The sequence below is a fragment of the Myiozetetes cayanensis genome, unplaced genomic scaffold (assembly GCF_022539395.1).
Source record: "Myiozetetes cayanensis isolate MyiCay16 unplaced genomic scaffold, myiCay2020 scf20-37, whole genome shotgun sequence".
Classification (NCBI taxonomy): domain Eukaryota; kingdom Metazoa; phylum Chordata; class Aves; order Passeriformes; family Tyrannidae; genus Myiozetetes; species Myiozetetes cayanensis.
In genome coordinates this window covers 814,541-832,880 of record NW_026087412.1, presented here as the reverse complement: position 1 = coordinate 832,880, position 18,340 = coordinate 814,541, and the positions used below count along the sequence as shown (strand labels likewise).

Below are 18,340 nucleotides of genomic sequence, written 5' to 3'. Positions count from 1 at the left end.
GCCAGCTGGATTTTGCTTCCTGGAGCAACCCCTCTGCCTGGACAGCCTTGCAGCCTGGATCTGGCACATGCAGTGGGAGAACTTCATTCTCCCAATCCCAGCTCCGATGCTGTCATCGTCCCTGTCCCCACCCACTCCTCTTCCACTGCTGGAAATGATTGATGCTCCTCATCCCGCCTGGCTCCAGCACATTCATTGTCATGCAGAGGATGTTGTCAATTCATTGTGGTATTTCATGGAAAAGCTGCAGGCAGTTTTGTTCATGTGGGCTCAAGTCCTTCTAAAAGCCCGTGGCTGGGCTCAAAATAGTCAGCCCCTTTCAATGAAAAAAGAGGAATATTAAAGATAAACCTTTTAGGAGCAACCAGTAGAGCCTTCCTCTCCCTCCTTCTCAGTGCAGCTGCTGGGGCTGGTTCAGGTGTTGGACGCTGCAGGCACTGGATTCACTGGGTTTTGCTGACAAGGTCTTATCCCCAGAAGCTGCAGGTGCCAGTTGTACCCGGCTCTGACATGTGGATGCTGCTGGAGCTCAGCAGTGGATGGTGATGGGTCTGCAGGACCCACCCAGAGCTCTCAGCCTGTGGCAGCGTGAGGAGCTCCCCAGACCTTGCCCACAGTTCCCTCAATGCTGGAATGTGTTTTCCTCCCCATCCCAGGGTATCAATAACACAAATGTCTCTGAGGAGCCCTAAAACTTTTAATTCCTAGAGGAAAGGGGTAAAGCTGGGCTTTGGGCTCTCGCCCAGTTTTGGAGGCTGTGGCAATTCCTGCTGCTGGAGCTGGAGCCTGGTGCTGCTGCCAAGAACCATCTTGGGCCCTGACTGTGCTGCTGGGTGGGGGTCTTGGGGGCTCCCAGAACTCCTGTCAGCACAGCCGGTGGATCTGCTCAGGCCAGGAGCACACATGGGGCTAAATTATTCAGTCTGAAAGTGAATCTCTGTTACAGCTCAGTACGGGAGAAATGCTGATGAAGTATTTAAATTCTGAGCCGATTTTCTCGGAGCCGGGACAGGCTCTCTAATGCAAAATTAATGTCTCTGTGTCTCTGGAATAGCTGCCAGCCCAGAGTGTGTGCACTGCCGGCCTGTGGTACTGTGGGATGAGGGAGACAGGGCTCTTCTGCAGCATCCTGGGCTTCTTGTTTAAAATCCATCGTTGCCCCTCTTCCCCTCCCAAAGAGCAAACGGGCAGAGCAGTGAGGGGTCAGTTTTCTTGGAATTTTCCCTGTAGAGTCAATGGGACATGTGAGCAAAAAGCCTGGAGCTGGGTTTTTGGGCAGATGAGGAGCCTAAATAAATTAGGGTATTTCAGTCTGCCCTTTTCCTAACAGGGACTTGCAGAGAAGAGGATTCCACCTGTTTGGGTACATGGCTCCTATTGCTGAGCTCCTGACCTGGAAAGGCCCTGGGGGGCCAAGAGGAGCCTCAGCATCCTCCTCTCCCTGCAAAAGGGGATATGCTTGTGTGATCCCTGATCCCACATGTTTGTGTCCATGCTCTGCCCCTCTCCAGAAGCCAGGCTGGGATGAGCAGTGATGCCTGTTCTGTAGGATCTGAAGTGGACCCTGCTCCGGACGCTGCTGCCGGAATCTCCCGGAGAGCAGGAGGGACAGTGCGAATTGCTTTTGTGATGGCTGGAAGATTGTATAGCTTTAAAAAGATACATCCTGCTGCTTTTGCTTCAGAAATACCAGGAAATGCAGTTTTCTCTGCCTGGCACTCGATGACAGCTCTCCCAGCGCGGGTTTGCCAGGCTGGGCCTCCTCAGGTCTGTGACGGAGGTTTCTGTGTCCCACTGCTGCAGGATTAACAGGTCTGGGGGAGAATCACTCCCTGGGATTGAAATCTTTGTAGCTGTCCAGGCAGTCACAGCCTGCTAGAGAAACAAGCTCAGGAGACCTCATGGAAGAGAAGCCTCATGTCTTGTGCTATCTGTTTTTTCCCCTTTTCCTTAAGGAAAACGGCTGTTTCCTTTTCTGTATCAAACCCAAACTGGGCAGAAATGCTTTGTCACACTTCTTGCCTCTGTACCCCACTTCATCACTTCATCTTTTACTTGAATCAGTGACCTCTGCCCCTCTCCCTGGTCCCCAGTGGCCTCTGTCCTCTCCCTTAACCTTTCTGCTCATCCCAGTGCCAGGATGCTGCTGTGCTCGGGCCATGTGCCCAGTGGGGCAAATCAGCAAAATTCCACTGTATTCCAGGGGACAGGAGTTTCTCATCATTCCTTGTGGTTGCTGGGCCATGGTGGAGCAGGCAAAGGCACAGGGAGGGTGGGCAGGGTCCTTTGTGCCACTCCCTTCATCCTCCAGCCAACAAGCAACCGGTGCATCAGCCCAGATCCTGACATCCCCATCCCTGCTCCCAGTGCTACCCAAAAATCCCTGCGGATCATGGCTGTTTCTACTGTGTCTCTCTGGAGCTGACAGTGGGAAAACCGCTGAAGTCTGAGGAGCTGAAGACATTTGTTGTGCTGTAAGAACCCCAGAAAGCTTTTAACCAAAGCTGGGGATTAAATCCAAAGAGCACAAATTTTAGCTCAGCTTCTCTCTCTGTGTGCTCTAAGTGATTAAAAGCTGCAAAGTGCTGTCAGAAATTGAGGACTTCCCCTCCTGGAGCCCTTATTTCCCCTTATTTTATGATTACCACGCTTCACTGCCTCTGTTTGATGTCGTGAGTCTGATTTATTTTTTTTAACGTGGAATGGAAAATCGTGGGCAGCTCTGGCTTTGGAGCATTTCAGTCCCTCATTGGGGCACAGCCCAGGGCAGTGCCTCTGACCCCGGGGGTTTGCCCAGTGTAGGTGGATCAGCACAAAGCTTCTTTAAAAAAATCCTTTTTTCTGGTGTTTTTGTTTTCTTCGGTTTTGCTAATCTGAATTCCAAGCTGTTTCCTGAATCTGTTGTTAGTTGGGAAGTGGAGACGTTATCCAAATGAGAATATCCACAGGTTGGAAGGGAGCAGCTACACACTGAGATATGCTCGAAATAATCTTTGAGCTTCGTGATACTGGAACCATCTGCCAAAGCTCGGCTCCGTCACTCCCTGGGGAGGGCTGAACTCCTCCCTGGCTTTGATTTTTAGATGAATCTTGCTTGAACCTTCTTCTGTCTCTCTTAACTCTCCATCTGTCTCCCTTACTTGACATGCTGTATCCAAGACTGTTCCTGGTGCTTCCAGCCCTCTCCCTGGCCTAACGAGGGGGACGAAGGCTTCCCTTCAGTGGGAATGTGTGTTCTGGGAAGGGATGAACTCGGAGGAGGCATCAGAGGTGACTTCACTGAATTATTCATTTTGTGAAGGACTCAGGGAAAATTGATTATCCCCTTCTTCAGAACATCAGGAGAAGGAGTTCATGCAATGAAATTAGAGCAACAAATGGAGATCAAATGGAAGGCAGGGCTGCTCTGGGGGTTGCCAGGCAGGGTTTGTTCCTGCAGGAAGCCGTTTCTCACAGCGGCTGGGCCGTGGGGAGGGCTGGGTACCTTCCTGCAGCTGGGGACGTTGGACAGAACTCTGAGCAACCTGGTGTAGTGGAAGATGTCCCTGCCCATGGCAGAGAGTTGGAATGAGATGAGCTTTGAGGTTCTTTCCTACCCAAAGCATTCCAGGATTCTCTGATACTGCGTGTCCTGGCAGTAGCAGCACGGGCAGGGGCTGCTGCTGTGCTGCTCTCCAGGACAGGCTCAGCAATCTCAGGGGTCTGCAAATAAAATGCTGACCTGAGCCTTTCCTGGGCTTTGATATTTCCAGGAATACCTGTGCCTGTGTTGGGCTGGCTCCCTGGGTAGCCTGTTGCCAGTTTAAGGAGCTTAAAGCTTTGATAAAGGGCTTTCCCTGGGCAGAAGAGACTGGCCTGGGAAGGATTTTGTATTCTAAGAGCAAATCTTTGGGCATTGTTGTGTCTTTGGGCAAAGTGCCTGTCTGCCTGAGGGGAGAAGGAGCCTGTGAGGTGAGAGATGGCAGGGAAACACTTTGTTTCTGTGTTGTGGAAGAGGAGAAAGGGCAATATTCTGCAGGAGGAAGGTGCCCATGCGGGCGATGGGCAGCGAGTGGGATCAGCAGCTGCCGGTGCCGAGGACTCGCCGCTGCCTCTGGCTGCTGCAGGAATCTGCAGCACCCTTCCAAAACATGCAGGCAGCCAACTGTTCCCAGCCCCACGCTGCCAGATAGAGTTCTCATTCTGCAGCCTGTCCCTCTGTGTTCAGGGGAACAGGCTGGTTTGGCCACTGGCAGCCCAGAGCTGGTGGGTGCTCTGCTGAGCTGCCCCGCTCACCCTCGCTGCCTTGGCAGGTCCCTTCCCCAGGATGTCCCTTCCCCAGGAAGTCCCTTCCCATGCTGGAGGTACAGCCAGACATTTGCTTTGCAAACTTCAAACTCCTGGAACACATTTTTGATGAGGTTTTTCTGATTGGCAGGTTCTGGGATCAGTTTAGGAAATTGCTTTATGTTTTTCTGGAGGGTTTTTGAGCAGTGGTTGAAGCCAAGAAGCCTTTCAGCATGTGTGTGTATATATATATTTTTAAGCAATACTGTGTTAGCATTTTCTAGCATTTTCTCTCTTTACATCCTCCACAATAAGATTATTTCCTAGGGTTTGAAAATGCCCTGTTGCTATTGTGATGTCTTAGCCCTCAAACTCAACTTTCCAGAAGATCTTTCTTCCCAGGACTGTGTCAGGATGCCTGGGAATGGATGTGTGTGATCTGGCCCTGATGCTGTGCTGGGGCTGATAGGAAGAACATGTGTTCCAGCAAGTCTCATAAGGCTGTGGAGAGTTGCTGAGCTGGGGGTCTCTGCTCTTGGATTCCACAGAGTTTGGATCCTGTCTCAGGACAGAGATGTCTCCTGAGACCCCTGCAATGGAGCTGGCTCTGAAGGATAATTTAGGACAGGAATCACTCTTGTGTTATGCAGTAGGGAATAGGAAAGGTTAATCTTTCCTTCTTGTTGTATACAAATGACTTGGGACGTTTGTAGCTCACCAGTGGGATTTGATAACTTTATTATCCAAATAATAAGATTTACAAATTAACTGTCTAATTAGCAACCTGGGAAAGCTGCTGCTCGTGCTGGGGTTTCTAAACTGACAAAGACATGGCTTAAACTGCTGAAGTGTGATGACAGCAGGAGAGCACAGCAGTGGAAAGATCTATCCAAACTCCTCGCATCCGTTGGGTGGCATGCATGTTTGGGAGCTGAAACGAGTTTGCTGACAGGAGACCCTGTACCTGATTCATTCCATTGACCCTTATTTCTTTTTTTCATGGATGGAGCATTCACCTAAGCATGTGTGAAGTGTTCCAATGGATCTTTGAGGCTTGTGGAGCTTCCTTTGAAGCACTGGATGCAAAGCCTGCCCTGCTGCCATCGACAGAGAGCTCCAGTTTGCCTTGGATGCACAGGGAGGTGTTGGCTCCACTGTCCTCCAGTGGATTCTCTTTACAGTCTATGTTATCCTTACAATTTATATTAGAATCCTGGAATGGTTTGGGTTGGAAGGGACTTTGAAGACCATCCAGTTTGGCCCCCTGCTGTGGGCAGGGACACCTTCCACTAGACCAGGTTACTCCAAGCCCTGTCCAACCTGACCTTGGACACTACCAAGGGTGGTCTTTAAGGTCCCTGCCAACCTAAGCCATTCCATGATAAATTCAGCCTAATTGCAGTCTTGTTCCTTTTGTTGAGCTGGAATTATCCCTGCTCAGCTGGGCAGCCCAGACTGGCAGCAGAGCACTCTCCCGACGGCGCCTGAGCTCCGGCGTGTCACAGAGCTTACTGAGTTTACACACACACTTCAGGAGAAACCCTTGCTAATAGAGTCCTAATTTCTTCCTTCCTGCTTCCCAGATGCTTCTGTCTCCATATAAAAATGACAGAGATGGTGAGCAATGCTTTCAAGAAAATGTTTGTTTGTTTGACTCAGAAAAGCAAGTGAGAGGTCCTTCGAGGAGAGAGCTCTTGGCAGATGTTCTGCCTTAAAACCTCCTGGGTTTGTGTTTTTCACAATGAAAAATGTGAAAAGGAAAAGGAATTCACAGCTGGATGTAGCAGAGCACAAAGAGGGGATTGTGAGGTTCATGTCACTCACCTTTTCCTTGTTCCTTAGGAAAAGTCCCATAGTGCTGCAACTGTTCTTGTTCGTGGCTCAGTTTGGTTCCTGAACTCTGTCTCCAAACCTCAGTGCCTGCTTCTCACCTTCCAAAGGGCCTCTTTTTTGGTGTAATCATGACTCTTGGGAAAAGGATGTGGCAGATGAGACCCCTGAGGCAGAGTGTGGTGCTCAGGCTTCCCCTCAGAATCAGGGCTTGTTCCCTTTGCTCCATTCCTGCCTGGGCTCCCTCTGGGCACGGTGGTGCCCCTGGGAGCTGAGATCCCACCCCTGGGGATGGGGCACAGTGTGGATGTGGTGCAGAGTGTGAGTGCACCCAGGCAGGAGCTGGCACTCAGGAGGACGTGACATGAGGGGTGAGGTGGTGCCTGTTCCCCAGACCTGGGACATCCCAGCTCCTCCAAGCAGTGCTGCTGCCTCCAGCTGCAGGGTGAGGTGGGCTGAGACCCTCGAAAAATACCTGGGCCATCAGCTGAAGTTCCCTGCAGTGCCAAATGGCTCTTCAAGGTCTGTTACTGAAGGTGATGTGCCTTTTTGTCATTTAGGGAAAAAGTTAACCTTGAAGTATGGTGCTTTGACTGCAAAAACTCCAGAAGCAGTGCTGGCAGCTTCAGATTGGCATGTGCTGGAAGGGTTGGGTAGTTTAGGGTTTGGGGACTTAGCTCTGGATACTTCTGCTTGGAAGTCTGGGTAGTGGCATGTGGGGATTGATTTCCCTGTGCTGTTCCCAGAAGGGCGACTGTCGTCGACGTGCGTGAGGGGAGGAAGACGTGCGTGTCTTCTGGTCTGGCAAACGGAGGCTGGGGAGATGCTGAAGAAAAGCAGAGCTGTGGGAGGAAAATTGCCCACCTGTTCCCTCAGTACAATCTTCCATTTTTGGACACATGCACTTTTCAGCTCAGATACCCGCGAGCGCCAGATTCTCCCTCTCTTTATTCCCAGCGGTGACCTCAGCGTGTGCCACAAGTGACAATGAGCTCAGAGGAACAGAAGGGTTCCCAGCCCTCCTCTGACATTTGCTCAACACTTTGTTCTGCTGGGTTTTACTGAAATGCCTGGTCCAGTCAGTGATGTGCAGTAAGGGTTAAAACTCTGCCACAGGTTAAGAAACCTGCTCAGGCTGTGGGGCCTCTGCTCACAAATCAGATACAGCCACATTTTATTTTGTTAACTCTCGGTTCTCGTGGTGCTGATCTGTAACGTGCTCCTCACCCCCTCCCTGTCTTCTCTTTGCAGTTTGCTGCTTCGTCGTGCACAAGCGGTGCCATGAGTTCGTCACCTTCTCCTGCCCTGGCGCCGACAAAGGCCCTGCCTCTGATGTAAGTACAGGTGTGATGCCCCGGCTGTGGGCACAGCGTGGTGCTGAGGGGCTCACTGTGGTTCACAGCCCTTCGGAAAAGATGTTCCTGCAGCTTCCTTGCTTGAGGGCACTTCTGTGCCATTATTTCACAAGCATCCCTGATTCATGGAGTTGTTTAAGTTGGAGCCTCTGAGATCGAGTCCAACCATTCCCCCAGCACTGCCAAGGCCACCACTAACCCATGTCCCCAAATGCCACATCAACGTGGCTTTTAAATCCCTCCAGGGATGGTGTTTCCATAGTTATGGGGACTCTCAAGTTTCTGGGACTTAAAACACTGAGGCCACCCAGTAACTTGCTCTCAGCAGAGCAGGGAGAATGTCTGGGCATGCAGAGAGTTCCCTTTGGGGCTGGCCCTGCAGCCTTGCCCCAGTATCATTTCATCTCTTGCGTCAGAAAACCACCCAAATGCCTGCTATCTAAGTCCCCATCCTTATTTTCACGAGGATTTTCTTTCCCGGTGGATCTTTTGGGGTGAGTGGGAGCCGGGGCAGCAGAGCTGGTCCGTCTGGCAGCTTTTGAGCTTTGCCGTGGAAACTGGCTAATTTGGGGAACTGCTGGGAGAAAAGAGCTCAAATTGGGGAAACGACAGAGCACCACAACTCTCACCCTTAAAAATAGAAGTGGTGGGAGCAGGCGGTGTAACAGGCTGCGGAAGGTGGAGGCTAAACACATGTTGTCGATCGCCCTCCCAAATCGGGGCTGTGTGCTGTGGTGGGGGGAGATGGGGGCCTGGAGGCTCCCAGGGCCATCAGCAGTTGGTGAGGTTCGTCCTGGGCTGGGTGATGGCTGAACCCTCTGCCTGAGCCGTGGCAGCCTCTGCTTGTGCAGCTTCCACAGGAGCAGCCGCGGCACCCGCGGCCCTTCCTGCCCCCGGCACAGCACACACAGGGGAGGTGACAGTGCCACTGCTGTCACCCACGGGACAAAGGCCCCTGAGGGCTTTGCTGTGCCAGGCCAAGGAGGGACTACCAATGGAGGTGTGGGCAGGAGCTGCTGCCTGCTTGGAGCGAGGCCAAGGGCGAGGCTTGGCTGGAATACGAGCACCCCTCTTCCAGCTCTGGGTGCCTGGGGCACAGCCAGGTCCTTACAGGGGAGCACTGGGGGTGGGGGTGTGCACACCCAGTGTGCCTGCACAGTGTTTGTCCCAGAGCAGGTCACTAGAGGGGATGGCGCTGCAGGAGGGGGAAGTGATGGCCTTAGATTGCTCAGCTTCCTGCCTCTGCTTTTCTTCTGGGAACTTTCACTCCCTGTCTCTGCAGCAGGTGCTCGCTGAAACTGGGCGAGGAGAGCTGGAGAAATGAGGGGACAGTGGTGGAGGGGGATCCCTTTCCTGAGGGGTGAGCCTGGCCATCCAGGCAGCACAGGTGTCTGTGCCCTCTGGGCAGTGCCAGTGCCTGGGGTGTGGGTGCCACTGGTGTGTGCTGGGCTCCCTCCACCATGAGCCCACAGTGCTGGAGGCTTTACAGACCCTTGATGTGACACTGTGGAGTTCCCTCTGGCCACGTGGCTGCAGCTCTGACACGCTTTCTCTCTGTTCTCTGTCATCTGAAACACAAAGACAGCAAGACCTACAGGTCTATCTCACGCCCTGCCAACCTGCCTTGGGCTATGGCAGGGATGGCACCTGTGCAAAATATCTGCTTTGGTCAGTACTTGGATATTTGTGCGGGCTGAGATGAAATCTGGCTGCTAAGGCTGCTGTAGGTGCAGTGTGATGGAGTTGGAACCAGAGTAGAACCCGGGCTCCAGCCCAGCTGTGGGCACCCAGGGGGTGACAGTGGTGGGTGAGGGGGGCACCCAGGGGGTGACAGCGGTGGGTGAGCAGGGTATCAGCCCTGCAGCTGCAAGTGGCCCTGGGAGCAGCCGGGTGGGTGCCCAGGGCACTCTGGTTGGTGCAAGAGAGACGGGAACACTGAAAGCACTTGCCCTTGCTGAGGGAAGATGGGGTCTGGCAGTGCAGGGCTGGGATCCAGCTGCTGCCTCTGGAGCAGCGCTGGGAGCCTGCCTGGCACTGCCTCAGCAGCTGGGGAGCAGCCTGAGCCCACAGGGCAGGCAGCAGGATGGGGCACACTCCACCCCACCTTTGGCTGGTGGTGGACACAATAGTTTGCTTTCCCTGCCCAGGCTGGGGCACACAGAGAGCAGTGAGGAGCCCTGGGGCAGCCAGGTCCCAGCTGGTCTCTCCAGCAGCTCTGGCTGACTGGGGGCAGCCTCTGCCTGGGAAGGGAAAGGCCTAATTTAAATCCAAGTTTGCACATTTTAAGAGGCCCCACAACATCGGGGCAGGTGTAAAGGCCCTTGGTCACATTCCCTGTTGCTTGCTGTTATCCCTGGGTGAGTGTTGCCCCCATGGCACAGCCCTCAGACAGGTAACAGCTGCCCAGTGCTGTTAATGAACCTCTTATCACATAATTTCTGAAAATGAAGAGGGATGCAGATGCTTCCGACAAAAGCATTGGGAGAAAACGGTGCTTTCATGGCCTTTTTTGTTTGTTTGTTTGTTTTTGTGGCTTTTTTTGTGTATGTGTGTGTGTGTTTTTGTTTTGATTTGTTTTTGGTTTTTTGTTTTTTGGTTTTTTTGCTATTTAGCAAAGACCCCAAGAGCCCCTCTGTTCTGTACCACTGCCCCTCTGTCACTAGGGGATGAATGCAGGACAGAATTCCTTCCTCCTGCACAGTCAGTTATGCTCTTACAGCAATACTATTATATTTATAATATATAATATTTATAATTACATAATCATATAATCCTTAAGGAGCTTTGAATCAGGAGAGGGAGAACTACAGCACACAGCAATGCCCTGTCAGCTTTGGAATGAGCCAGGGACTGGGGCTTTGCTCTGAACTGATGGAAAGCTGGACTTTGCCTGCGCTCTGTGGTCGCTGATAACAGTAGTGTGAGTCCAGAGACACCTGATGTCACATCTGGTGGCATCAGGCTGTGCTGGGGACAGTGATGTGTTTTTTTGGTTGGTGCCACAAGCTGCTAACTCTTCCAGCAGTATGAATCTCCAGTGAATCCAGCAGAAATAAGGAGCTTAATTTATTGCATGTGTTAAACCTCGCAGTGGGCCCCGTGGTTCTGCTGAGCTGCAGAGGGAAGGGAGCTGAGCAGTGAATGGCCCAGCAGTGCAGGGCTGCTGCAGCCAGGGCTGGGGCTCACAGTGCCAGCTGGCTCCTGGTTTGCTTCCCAGAGCTGCTCTTTCCTCTGGCCTGGTCCTGGAACCCAGGGGAAAAAAGTATATTAAAAAAATATCTTCTAACTTTGCTCCTTGATCTCTGTGTCTTCACAGTTACTGGAGAATCAAGAAGAAAACCCTTTTCCCCCGTGCAGTGCTTATGGTCTGTCTGAACATTTAAACACCTGTGTAATTCTAATTACTGAAATAAAACTCTTCAGTTTGAAGTTCAGGATGTGCTGAAGTGCTTTGGGGGATGCAGGCTGGTGCATGCACAGATAACCTGGGGTGAGCTGGTGTTTCACACTTGGGGAGCAGAGCAGAATCAGGAGACCACTGAAATGTCAGAGTCTGTCTAGTGGTGACTGGACAGACTTTGGGGGATTTCTGTTTGATCTGGTTGGGTTTGAACCTCCTTGAAGAGAGCGAGAGCGTGGTTGTGTGCTTAACCTTGCCAAGCCTGCTGAGTAGGAGCCTTGCATCTAGGAGAGAGGACTAATTACACATGATAGGGCTCTAAGTAGAAAAAAATGAAAGATTAATTGCTTCTTGCAGCAGAGAATGGAGCTGTATCTGCAGCTGTTGGTGCTGCAGACATCGGGCTGCGTTCATGCTACGCTGGTCGGGGCAGGACTTTTATTCCACACTGAGGTGCTGTCAGGCTGTGATCTCTCCCCAGCATTCCCTGAGTGAGAACTGGTGAGGTGCTTCAGAGGGACTGGCAGCCCCAACCCCTGCCTGCCCTGTCCAGTTCTGCTGTTCCTCATTCCCAGCTCGGGCACTCCTGTGTCTCGTCTTGGCAGCAGGCAGAGCTGCCATGGCCACTCTGACCCACAGTGGGGTCTCCAGGAGCTGAAATCAGGCATGTGTAATGTATTCCAGTTGGCAAACCTAATTATAGCCAGAGCTATTAGCAGAATGCATAATTATTTAAATTGTAGGCAAAATAATCATTAAAGTGACCTTCTTTGCATGATCCTGTTAAAGGTCATCTAATCAGGATGCATTAATGAATATCAGAGTTGCTCTTGGAAGGTAACAGGCCAGTGTAGCTACATTTAATTTTGCTTGTAGTTTGTCCCTGTTTGCAGCATGAGGAGAGGATTTCAGGAGGAATTTCTTCATGGAAAGGGTTCCATGATGTGCCCATCGAGTCAGGACCTTCCTGGTGACTCCAAGCACCCTCATGCCCGTGTGCTGCCTGAGAGCACGGGATCTGCTCCCTCCTCACATCTCCTGTTCCTCTGGGCTTCACTGTCCAGCGCTTTGGCAAATCTTCACAACCTTCCTGCAACTTGCTGCTTGATTTTGTGCTGCTAATTAACTTCTCCAGCTCTCGTGCTGTGCCATCTGCCCCTCAAGCGAGGGCACCTGCTCGCTGCTCCAGCAGCCGGTGACAGTTCCCATGGGATGAAGATGTATCTGCCTTGCTCCCTCCCAGCACCTTCTGGTGCTTCCCTGGCTCTGCCACAGCCCGACTCCTTCTCCTGGCAGCCTGCACATGGCTTCAGCCCCGGGATTGAAAAGCTCTTCTCTCGTTGCCTCGCCTTGTTTGTGTCTGGTTACTGATGGAGCAGATGGTTGGGTCTGTGCCCTCCCCGTGGCTCCAGAGTACCAGGGCTGGGTCTGAGGTGGGTTTGTGCCCTCATCAGGAGGGTGGTGAGGTGGGTGCTGCAGCCTGTGCTCATGCAGGTGGCACCAGCTGGGGGTCCTGCAGACAGGAGGTGTTTCAGGAGTCTCTGTGCTGTTCCGGCACCCAGAGGCTGCAGGGAGCCCCATTCTCATGGAGATGTAATAAAATGACTCTCAAGGCGTGTGCAAGATACCAGACATGTCTAAAGGATGTAGAGATGCAAGTGCTGCTCTGGGAGAGAAGCTGAGTTTGGTCTTTTTTTTTTTTTTTTTTTTTTGCTGCTTGGCAAGGGAAAGCGTTTTATTCAGTGTTGCCAGCAGCAAGAGAAGAACAACTGTTGTCCATATCCCTCTGCAGTTGTCTGACGAGAGGATGAGATCTTTTGTCAATAAAAATGTATTTACTTGCTGGAAGCTGTCAGGGACAGGTTATGTTTGTTATGTTTGATGTGGAAGCAGCCCCAGCCGTGGTGCCTGTGCCCGCAGCCGTGTCCGTGCTGCTCCGCTGGCCCTTCCCCAGGAGCTGCCTCCATCCTGCTGCCACTGTCCTGCATCCTGCTGCCTGCACAGCTGTGCCCTCAGGCCCTGTGCTCTGTGAGCTGCTCTGTGGTTGGAATGCTGTAAAATACAGAGAAATAGTTCTGGTGTCACTCACTGGTGCAGCAGTGTCAAACTGTCTCTGAACCGTGGCACTGAGGCAGGCTTCTGAGGAGAGGTTATGGGGGTAGAAAAGATGCTGCAGAATCATGGAATCACAGACTGGTTTGGATTGGAAGGGACCATCTAGTTTCAACCCTCTACCATGGGCAAGGACACCTGATGGAGCCCCAAATTTTTGCTGTCTTACCTTGAATAGGACCTGTGTTTTCCTCTTGCCTGTAACCTCCTCTGGTTTATGGTGGCTCTTCTCATTGAAACGAAGACCCAACACTCTTGTGCCCTTGTTCCTGAACTTCTTTGCTTGGTTTTTGCTGGGACTTGAGCTATTTCTCCCCAGTGGAGTTTCTCCAGCCCTGTGCAGGCAGGTGGGGTGGTGCAGGGGGTGACAGCTCCAAGGCAGTGCTGGTTGGGAAGGGCAGTCTCTCCATGCACTGACATTCTCCTCATGGCATTTTCCAGTCCTGCTCCAAAGAGAGCTTTGCCTGCCCTGTTCTTCAGGCTGGCTCTGTGCTGGTGGGGGAGGAGAAGTGCTTTTTCTTTTCTTGGCAAACTTCTTTTTAACCATTCTTGTTTTAAGTCTCAGCATCTGCATGCGCAGTGTTCTCGTCATCCCTGTCTCGGTGGTACAAAAATAGTCTCTTTGTACAGCGACTTCAGCCTCGTTCGAAAATGATATCCATGATTGCCAATTTCTGGTACTTTCTAAGGCACTGGTCAAGGTGACACGGGCCCCACACATCCCAGCAGCCAGAGAACTGGCTCTGCCTCCCTGTTCCTGACTGCTCCGTCACCCTCACACCCTTTGGGCTCTGCCCCTCTGCGTGTGGGTCTCTCCAGAACAGCCCCTTGGGCAGATGGGAGCAGAAGGTGAAGCCTGAAGTGTTCCCATGAGGGATTTAGCCCCTCTGAGCAGGGGGTGCTGTCCCACAGGGCTGTGGTGCTGGGTTTGGGGAACTCAGCGTGCTTCAACACACACTTTGCTTTTCCAGCTCTGACTTGTTTAACTCTGGGTTCCAGTGGGAATTTAACATCCTTCGCAGAAGTGGGAATCGTCTCCTTTTGCATAAAGCTTGTGTTTTTTATGAATGACTAAAGCTTTCTCTTGCCTAAACAGGACTGTTTCTAGAAAGGAGCACAGATGCTGGAGTGCCTGGGGGCGATTCCTCCCCGTGTCACACCCTGGCACGGGGCTGCTGCTCGTCCTGCCCCCTGTTCCCCTCACCCCTGTCCTGCTGGCTGAGGGTCAGGGGTGCTGGCTGATGCCCAGGGGGCTCTGCAGGATGCAGGACCTTTCTCCTGGGACAGTGGCAAGGGAATCACAGGATCCCAGCATGGTTTGGGTTGGAAGAAACCTTACACACATCCCATAAGGTCGAGCCCAGGCTGCCTGCCCCCACCCACCTCCTGTTCTAGCCTAAAATCCAACTTTGTTTGCTCTGCTCCCTTGTGTCTCTGAGCAATGCAAAAGGCTTTCAAACCTGCAGTGTCACTTAAGGAACTGTCTCCTTGGGATGTCTAGAAGGCAGGTTGATCGTGACCCTTCTTCCCCTTGGCTTTCCTGTGCCACAGCTGGCACAGGGGCTGCCAGACAGAGCCACACTGGGCTCTGTGTCTAGAACTGGTTTGCTTGGGGTAGAAGGTGAGGTATTTCCAGTTTCAGTACAAATTTGCTGAAGCCTGTACCTGATCCCTGGCTCTTCACAGATTGAGTTAAAGGAGGCTCTGTTAGTTTTGCCCCTCGCTGGTGTCATGGGGTTATCTGTGGTGCTGAGTAACAAAGCAGAATGTTGGTGATTAATGCAGCTGGAAGCTTCAATGCAACAGTGCTGGGAAATTAATTTTGGGGGGGAAGGGTGTATTGGCAGCGATGTTATAGCTCGCTTCTGATTCCACTCTTTATTTATTTACTCTGCTCACAGTGCCCTGAAAAGGTGTCTTTGCTAATGCCCGGGCAGCTTTCCAGGCCATTAAAAAGCTGCTCAGCTCAAATGACAGAGCGGGAGCTGTGCCTTATCCCTAACCCTTAAACAATTAACCTGAGATGAAATCAAGCTGCTCCGTGCTGGAATCTTCCCCCTGGCCTGCGTGTGCTGCTCCCAGAGGTGTGGAGCCCCAGAGCCCTCCTCTGCACAGCCCAGCTGCTCCAGGCTCTCCTGGTCTTCCACAATTGTATTTTCATGCATGGAAGATACCAAGAAATACCAAGTCCTTGCTTTGCCTCAGTGCTTCATCCTATCTCCTGACTGACAAGTTATTCCTTCTGGAGGTTATTTCACTGGCACAGGTTTCCCAGAGGAGCTGTGGCTGCCCCATCCCTGGAAGTGTCCAAGGCCAGGTTGGACAGGGCTTGGAGCAGCCTGGGCTGGTGGAAGGTGTCCCTGCCCATGGCAGGGGGTTGGAATGGGATGATGATCTTCAATGTCCTTCCAGCATTCTACGATTTGAGTTTGTTTGGCTTTAAATGCCTTTGCTGGAGCCCCAGGAGCCCTGTTTGCCTGGTGCCTGCACAAGGAATAATGGGATAAACTGGGCTCTTCTGGGTCTGCACACTCTGCTTCAGAAAAATCTTCCCTTGCTTTTAAGAAAGCTCAAAATATTAAAGTATCCCCCAAGCAGCTTGAATCCCTGGGATCATGCTGGGGAGGGCTGGCACTGGAGCACAGAGATGTTTCCTGGGCAGGCTTAATATAGATGGAATCGTGGGGGGTTTGTCCCGCTCTGCGTGGAAGTTGGGCAGTGTCCAGCCCTTCTGTTGGTTCGTACCTACCAATTTCACCTGGTGTTTTCCACGCTCAGACCGAGTTATTGACAAAGAATAAATCCCCACACAAGCCAATGCATTGCTTTTTCATTGTTATGGCAACACATATAAAGAGGAATAAAGCTGGATCCTGGTGATTGCTGGAAAAGGTCCCCACGAGTCGGGGGCAGTTGACTGAAGTCCATTAGCAGCACCTGCAGAGCCAGCTGGCACATGGAATGGGCAGAGCGGGGGTGCCTTGCCAGTATCTGATGTAAGTTTATAATCTTTGTCCTTTGTTTCCCTCCCAGGATCCCCGGAGCAAGCACAAATTCAAAATCCACACGTACTCCAGCCCCACCTTCTGTGACCACTGCGGGTCGTTGCTGTACGGGCTCATTCACCAGGGCATGAAATGTGACAGTAAGTGATGGCCCCGGTGGCTCTGGCTGCACCACAGGGGGGCTCTGGCACCCCATGGGAGGCTGTGGCACCCCGAGGTCCTGGGCAGGGGCTCCCAACCCACCTGAGCTGCAGCCAAGAGCCCGTTCCCTCTGGCCTTGGTGCAGGGCATACTATGGGGCTGCTGGGGGCACGAGGGGCGCGAGTGGGCACCTTCTCACCTGGTGTGGGGCATCCCCACGATGGCTGCAGGGAGAGGGAAGGTGTTGGGCTGGGGGGGAACCTGCCTGCATCCCACTGCAGCAGCATCCCCTCTGTACATCCCCTCTGTACATCCCCTCTGGAAGCACCCCCACCCCGCTGCATCCTTGCAGCATTCCTGCTGCCCACATCCTCCCCTGCATCCCCCCACGGTCCCCCTGCAGCGCCCTCGCTGTTTCCCTCTGGTCCCCGGAGCTCTCCTGGCTCCGAGTGACACCGTGTGGCCGTGCCCATGTGCTGCCGCAGCCGCTCCCGGGGCTTGGCGCTGCCAGGGGGGAATTGCTGCGCAGAGAGGACAAAACAGGGCAGTGGAAGCAGAGGGAGAGGATGGAATCACTAACTTTGCAGGTTAATCCTCTACATTCCATTTAAAGGGCCTGGGACACGCAGTGCGTGCTGGCACTGCCAGCAGGAGCAGCAAGCTCAGCTGCTCCTTGCTCAGGAATAGAGAAGCTTGGCTGTTGTGGGAACAGTGTATTCCTTGGGAATCTTAGCAAGGGGAAATGGATTGCTTTGAAATACAAGTATTTATATCTATCTGTGTTACATATATCAAATTTTATACTTGTGTATCTGTATACAGATACACAGGTAATTTTAATTGTCCCTTCTTGGGCTCCTGGTGAGTCCAGCATTGTACCCTGGGTGTGATGGAAGAAAATTTTAATGAGTCAGCAAAACTCCAGTGATTAGAGAATGGGCTCAGAGCCCTGGGGTCTCTTAGGCAGGACCCAGAGCTGCTGGCAGTGGGTCCCATGTCCCAGCAGGGCTCTGCAGAGTCTCTGACTGTGTTTGAAGGTCCATTTGCTGCACGTTTATCCCAGAACCCCTCACAGCATCCCAGTCTGGAGGAGGATGGGTGCTCCCCACCCCTCTGAGCGCCCCGTGAGGCGTGGCAGCGGTGACGGGGTGCTGAGTGTCCCCTGTGTCCCCCAGCCTGCATGATGAACGTGCACAAGCGCTGCGTGATGAACGTGCCCAGCCTGTGCGGGACGGACCACACGGAGCGCCGGGGGCGGATATACATCCGGGCGGACATCGACAAGGACGTGCTCACCGTCGTAGGTACGTGTGTGTGACAGCTCCCCTGGCAGCACCTGCCCTCTGGCAAAGCCTGCCTGGGCCTCCAGGGGTTCTGTGACTGTTACAGATTTTTCAAACTGCTTTTTAAATGCTGTGAAATTTCAGCATTCACAGGACCCCGGGAAGGGGGAGTAGAGAGTTCCTCCTGTTAACTATCCGTGTGGAAGTGTGGTGTTTCTATCCTGCTGTCTGTGTGGTGGTGAACACCACTTCCCTGCTGTTTGATGGTACCTGGGCACATACAGGTCTCGGTGGGAATCTCAAAACAGTCCTCAAACCATCCCATCTTTTAGGACTTTTGCCACCCAGATTTTGAGTTCCCAAAAGGTATTGCTTCCCCCACGACCTGGGAGCGACCCCCAAAACATTAAGCTGTGTCCTTGTGAAGCCAGAGCTGTGGCTCTGTTGGGTGCTGGTGGTGGGTGTCTCATGGGGCAGGGGTTGGAGGCAGGGATTGCTCTCCACGGGCACGGCACTGCCAGTCCCTCTGGGGTTTGCCTGGAAGCTGAGCCGGTGCTGGTGGGGAGGGAGGTCCCTGCCCATGCTGCTGAGCTGGTGCTGGTGGGGAGGGAGGTCCCTGTCCTCGCTGCTGAGCGGTGCTGGTGGGGAGGGAGGTCCCTGCCCATGCTGCTGAGCGGTGCTGGAGGGGAGGGAGGTCCCTGCCCATGCTGCTGAGCGGTGCTGGTGGGGAGGGAGGTCCCTGCCCTCGCTGCTGAGCGGCAGCTCCGGGCGTTTGGGTCTCCGCAGGGGCAGCCAAGCTGTCGCGGTTATTCCGGCTGAGTTAAAGCCGTAGGATGGGAAGTGCCCCCTGCAGTGCCCCTGAGTGGGCACCGGGCTGGGACATCCATGGCAACCCCGGATCCTTCTCCATCATCCCACCGGCTCCAGGTGGCTCCCTGGGAGAAGTCT

The 18,340-nt window shown here is 53.0% G+C and overlaps 1 protein-coding gene across 2 annotated transcripts in view; it reads left to right on the top strand.

Annotated features, from left to right (window-relative positions):
- Nucleotides 1-18,340, top strand: part of PRKCB (protein kinase C beta) — a 97,440-nt gene that overhangs the window by 32,957 nt on the left and 46,143 nt on the right. For both annotated transcript variants that reach the window (XM_050317153.1, XM_050317152.1), the window contains exons 3-5: nt 7,348-7,430; nt 15,997-16,108; nt 17,285-17,413. In XM_050317153.1, the coding sequence (XP_050173110.1) occupies nt 7,348-7,430; nt 15,997-16,108; nt 17,285-17,413 (324 nt within the window). The remainder of the gene's footprint in view (nt 1-7,347; nt 7,431-15,996; nt 16,109-17,284; nt 17,414-18,340) is intronic.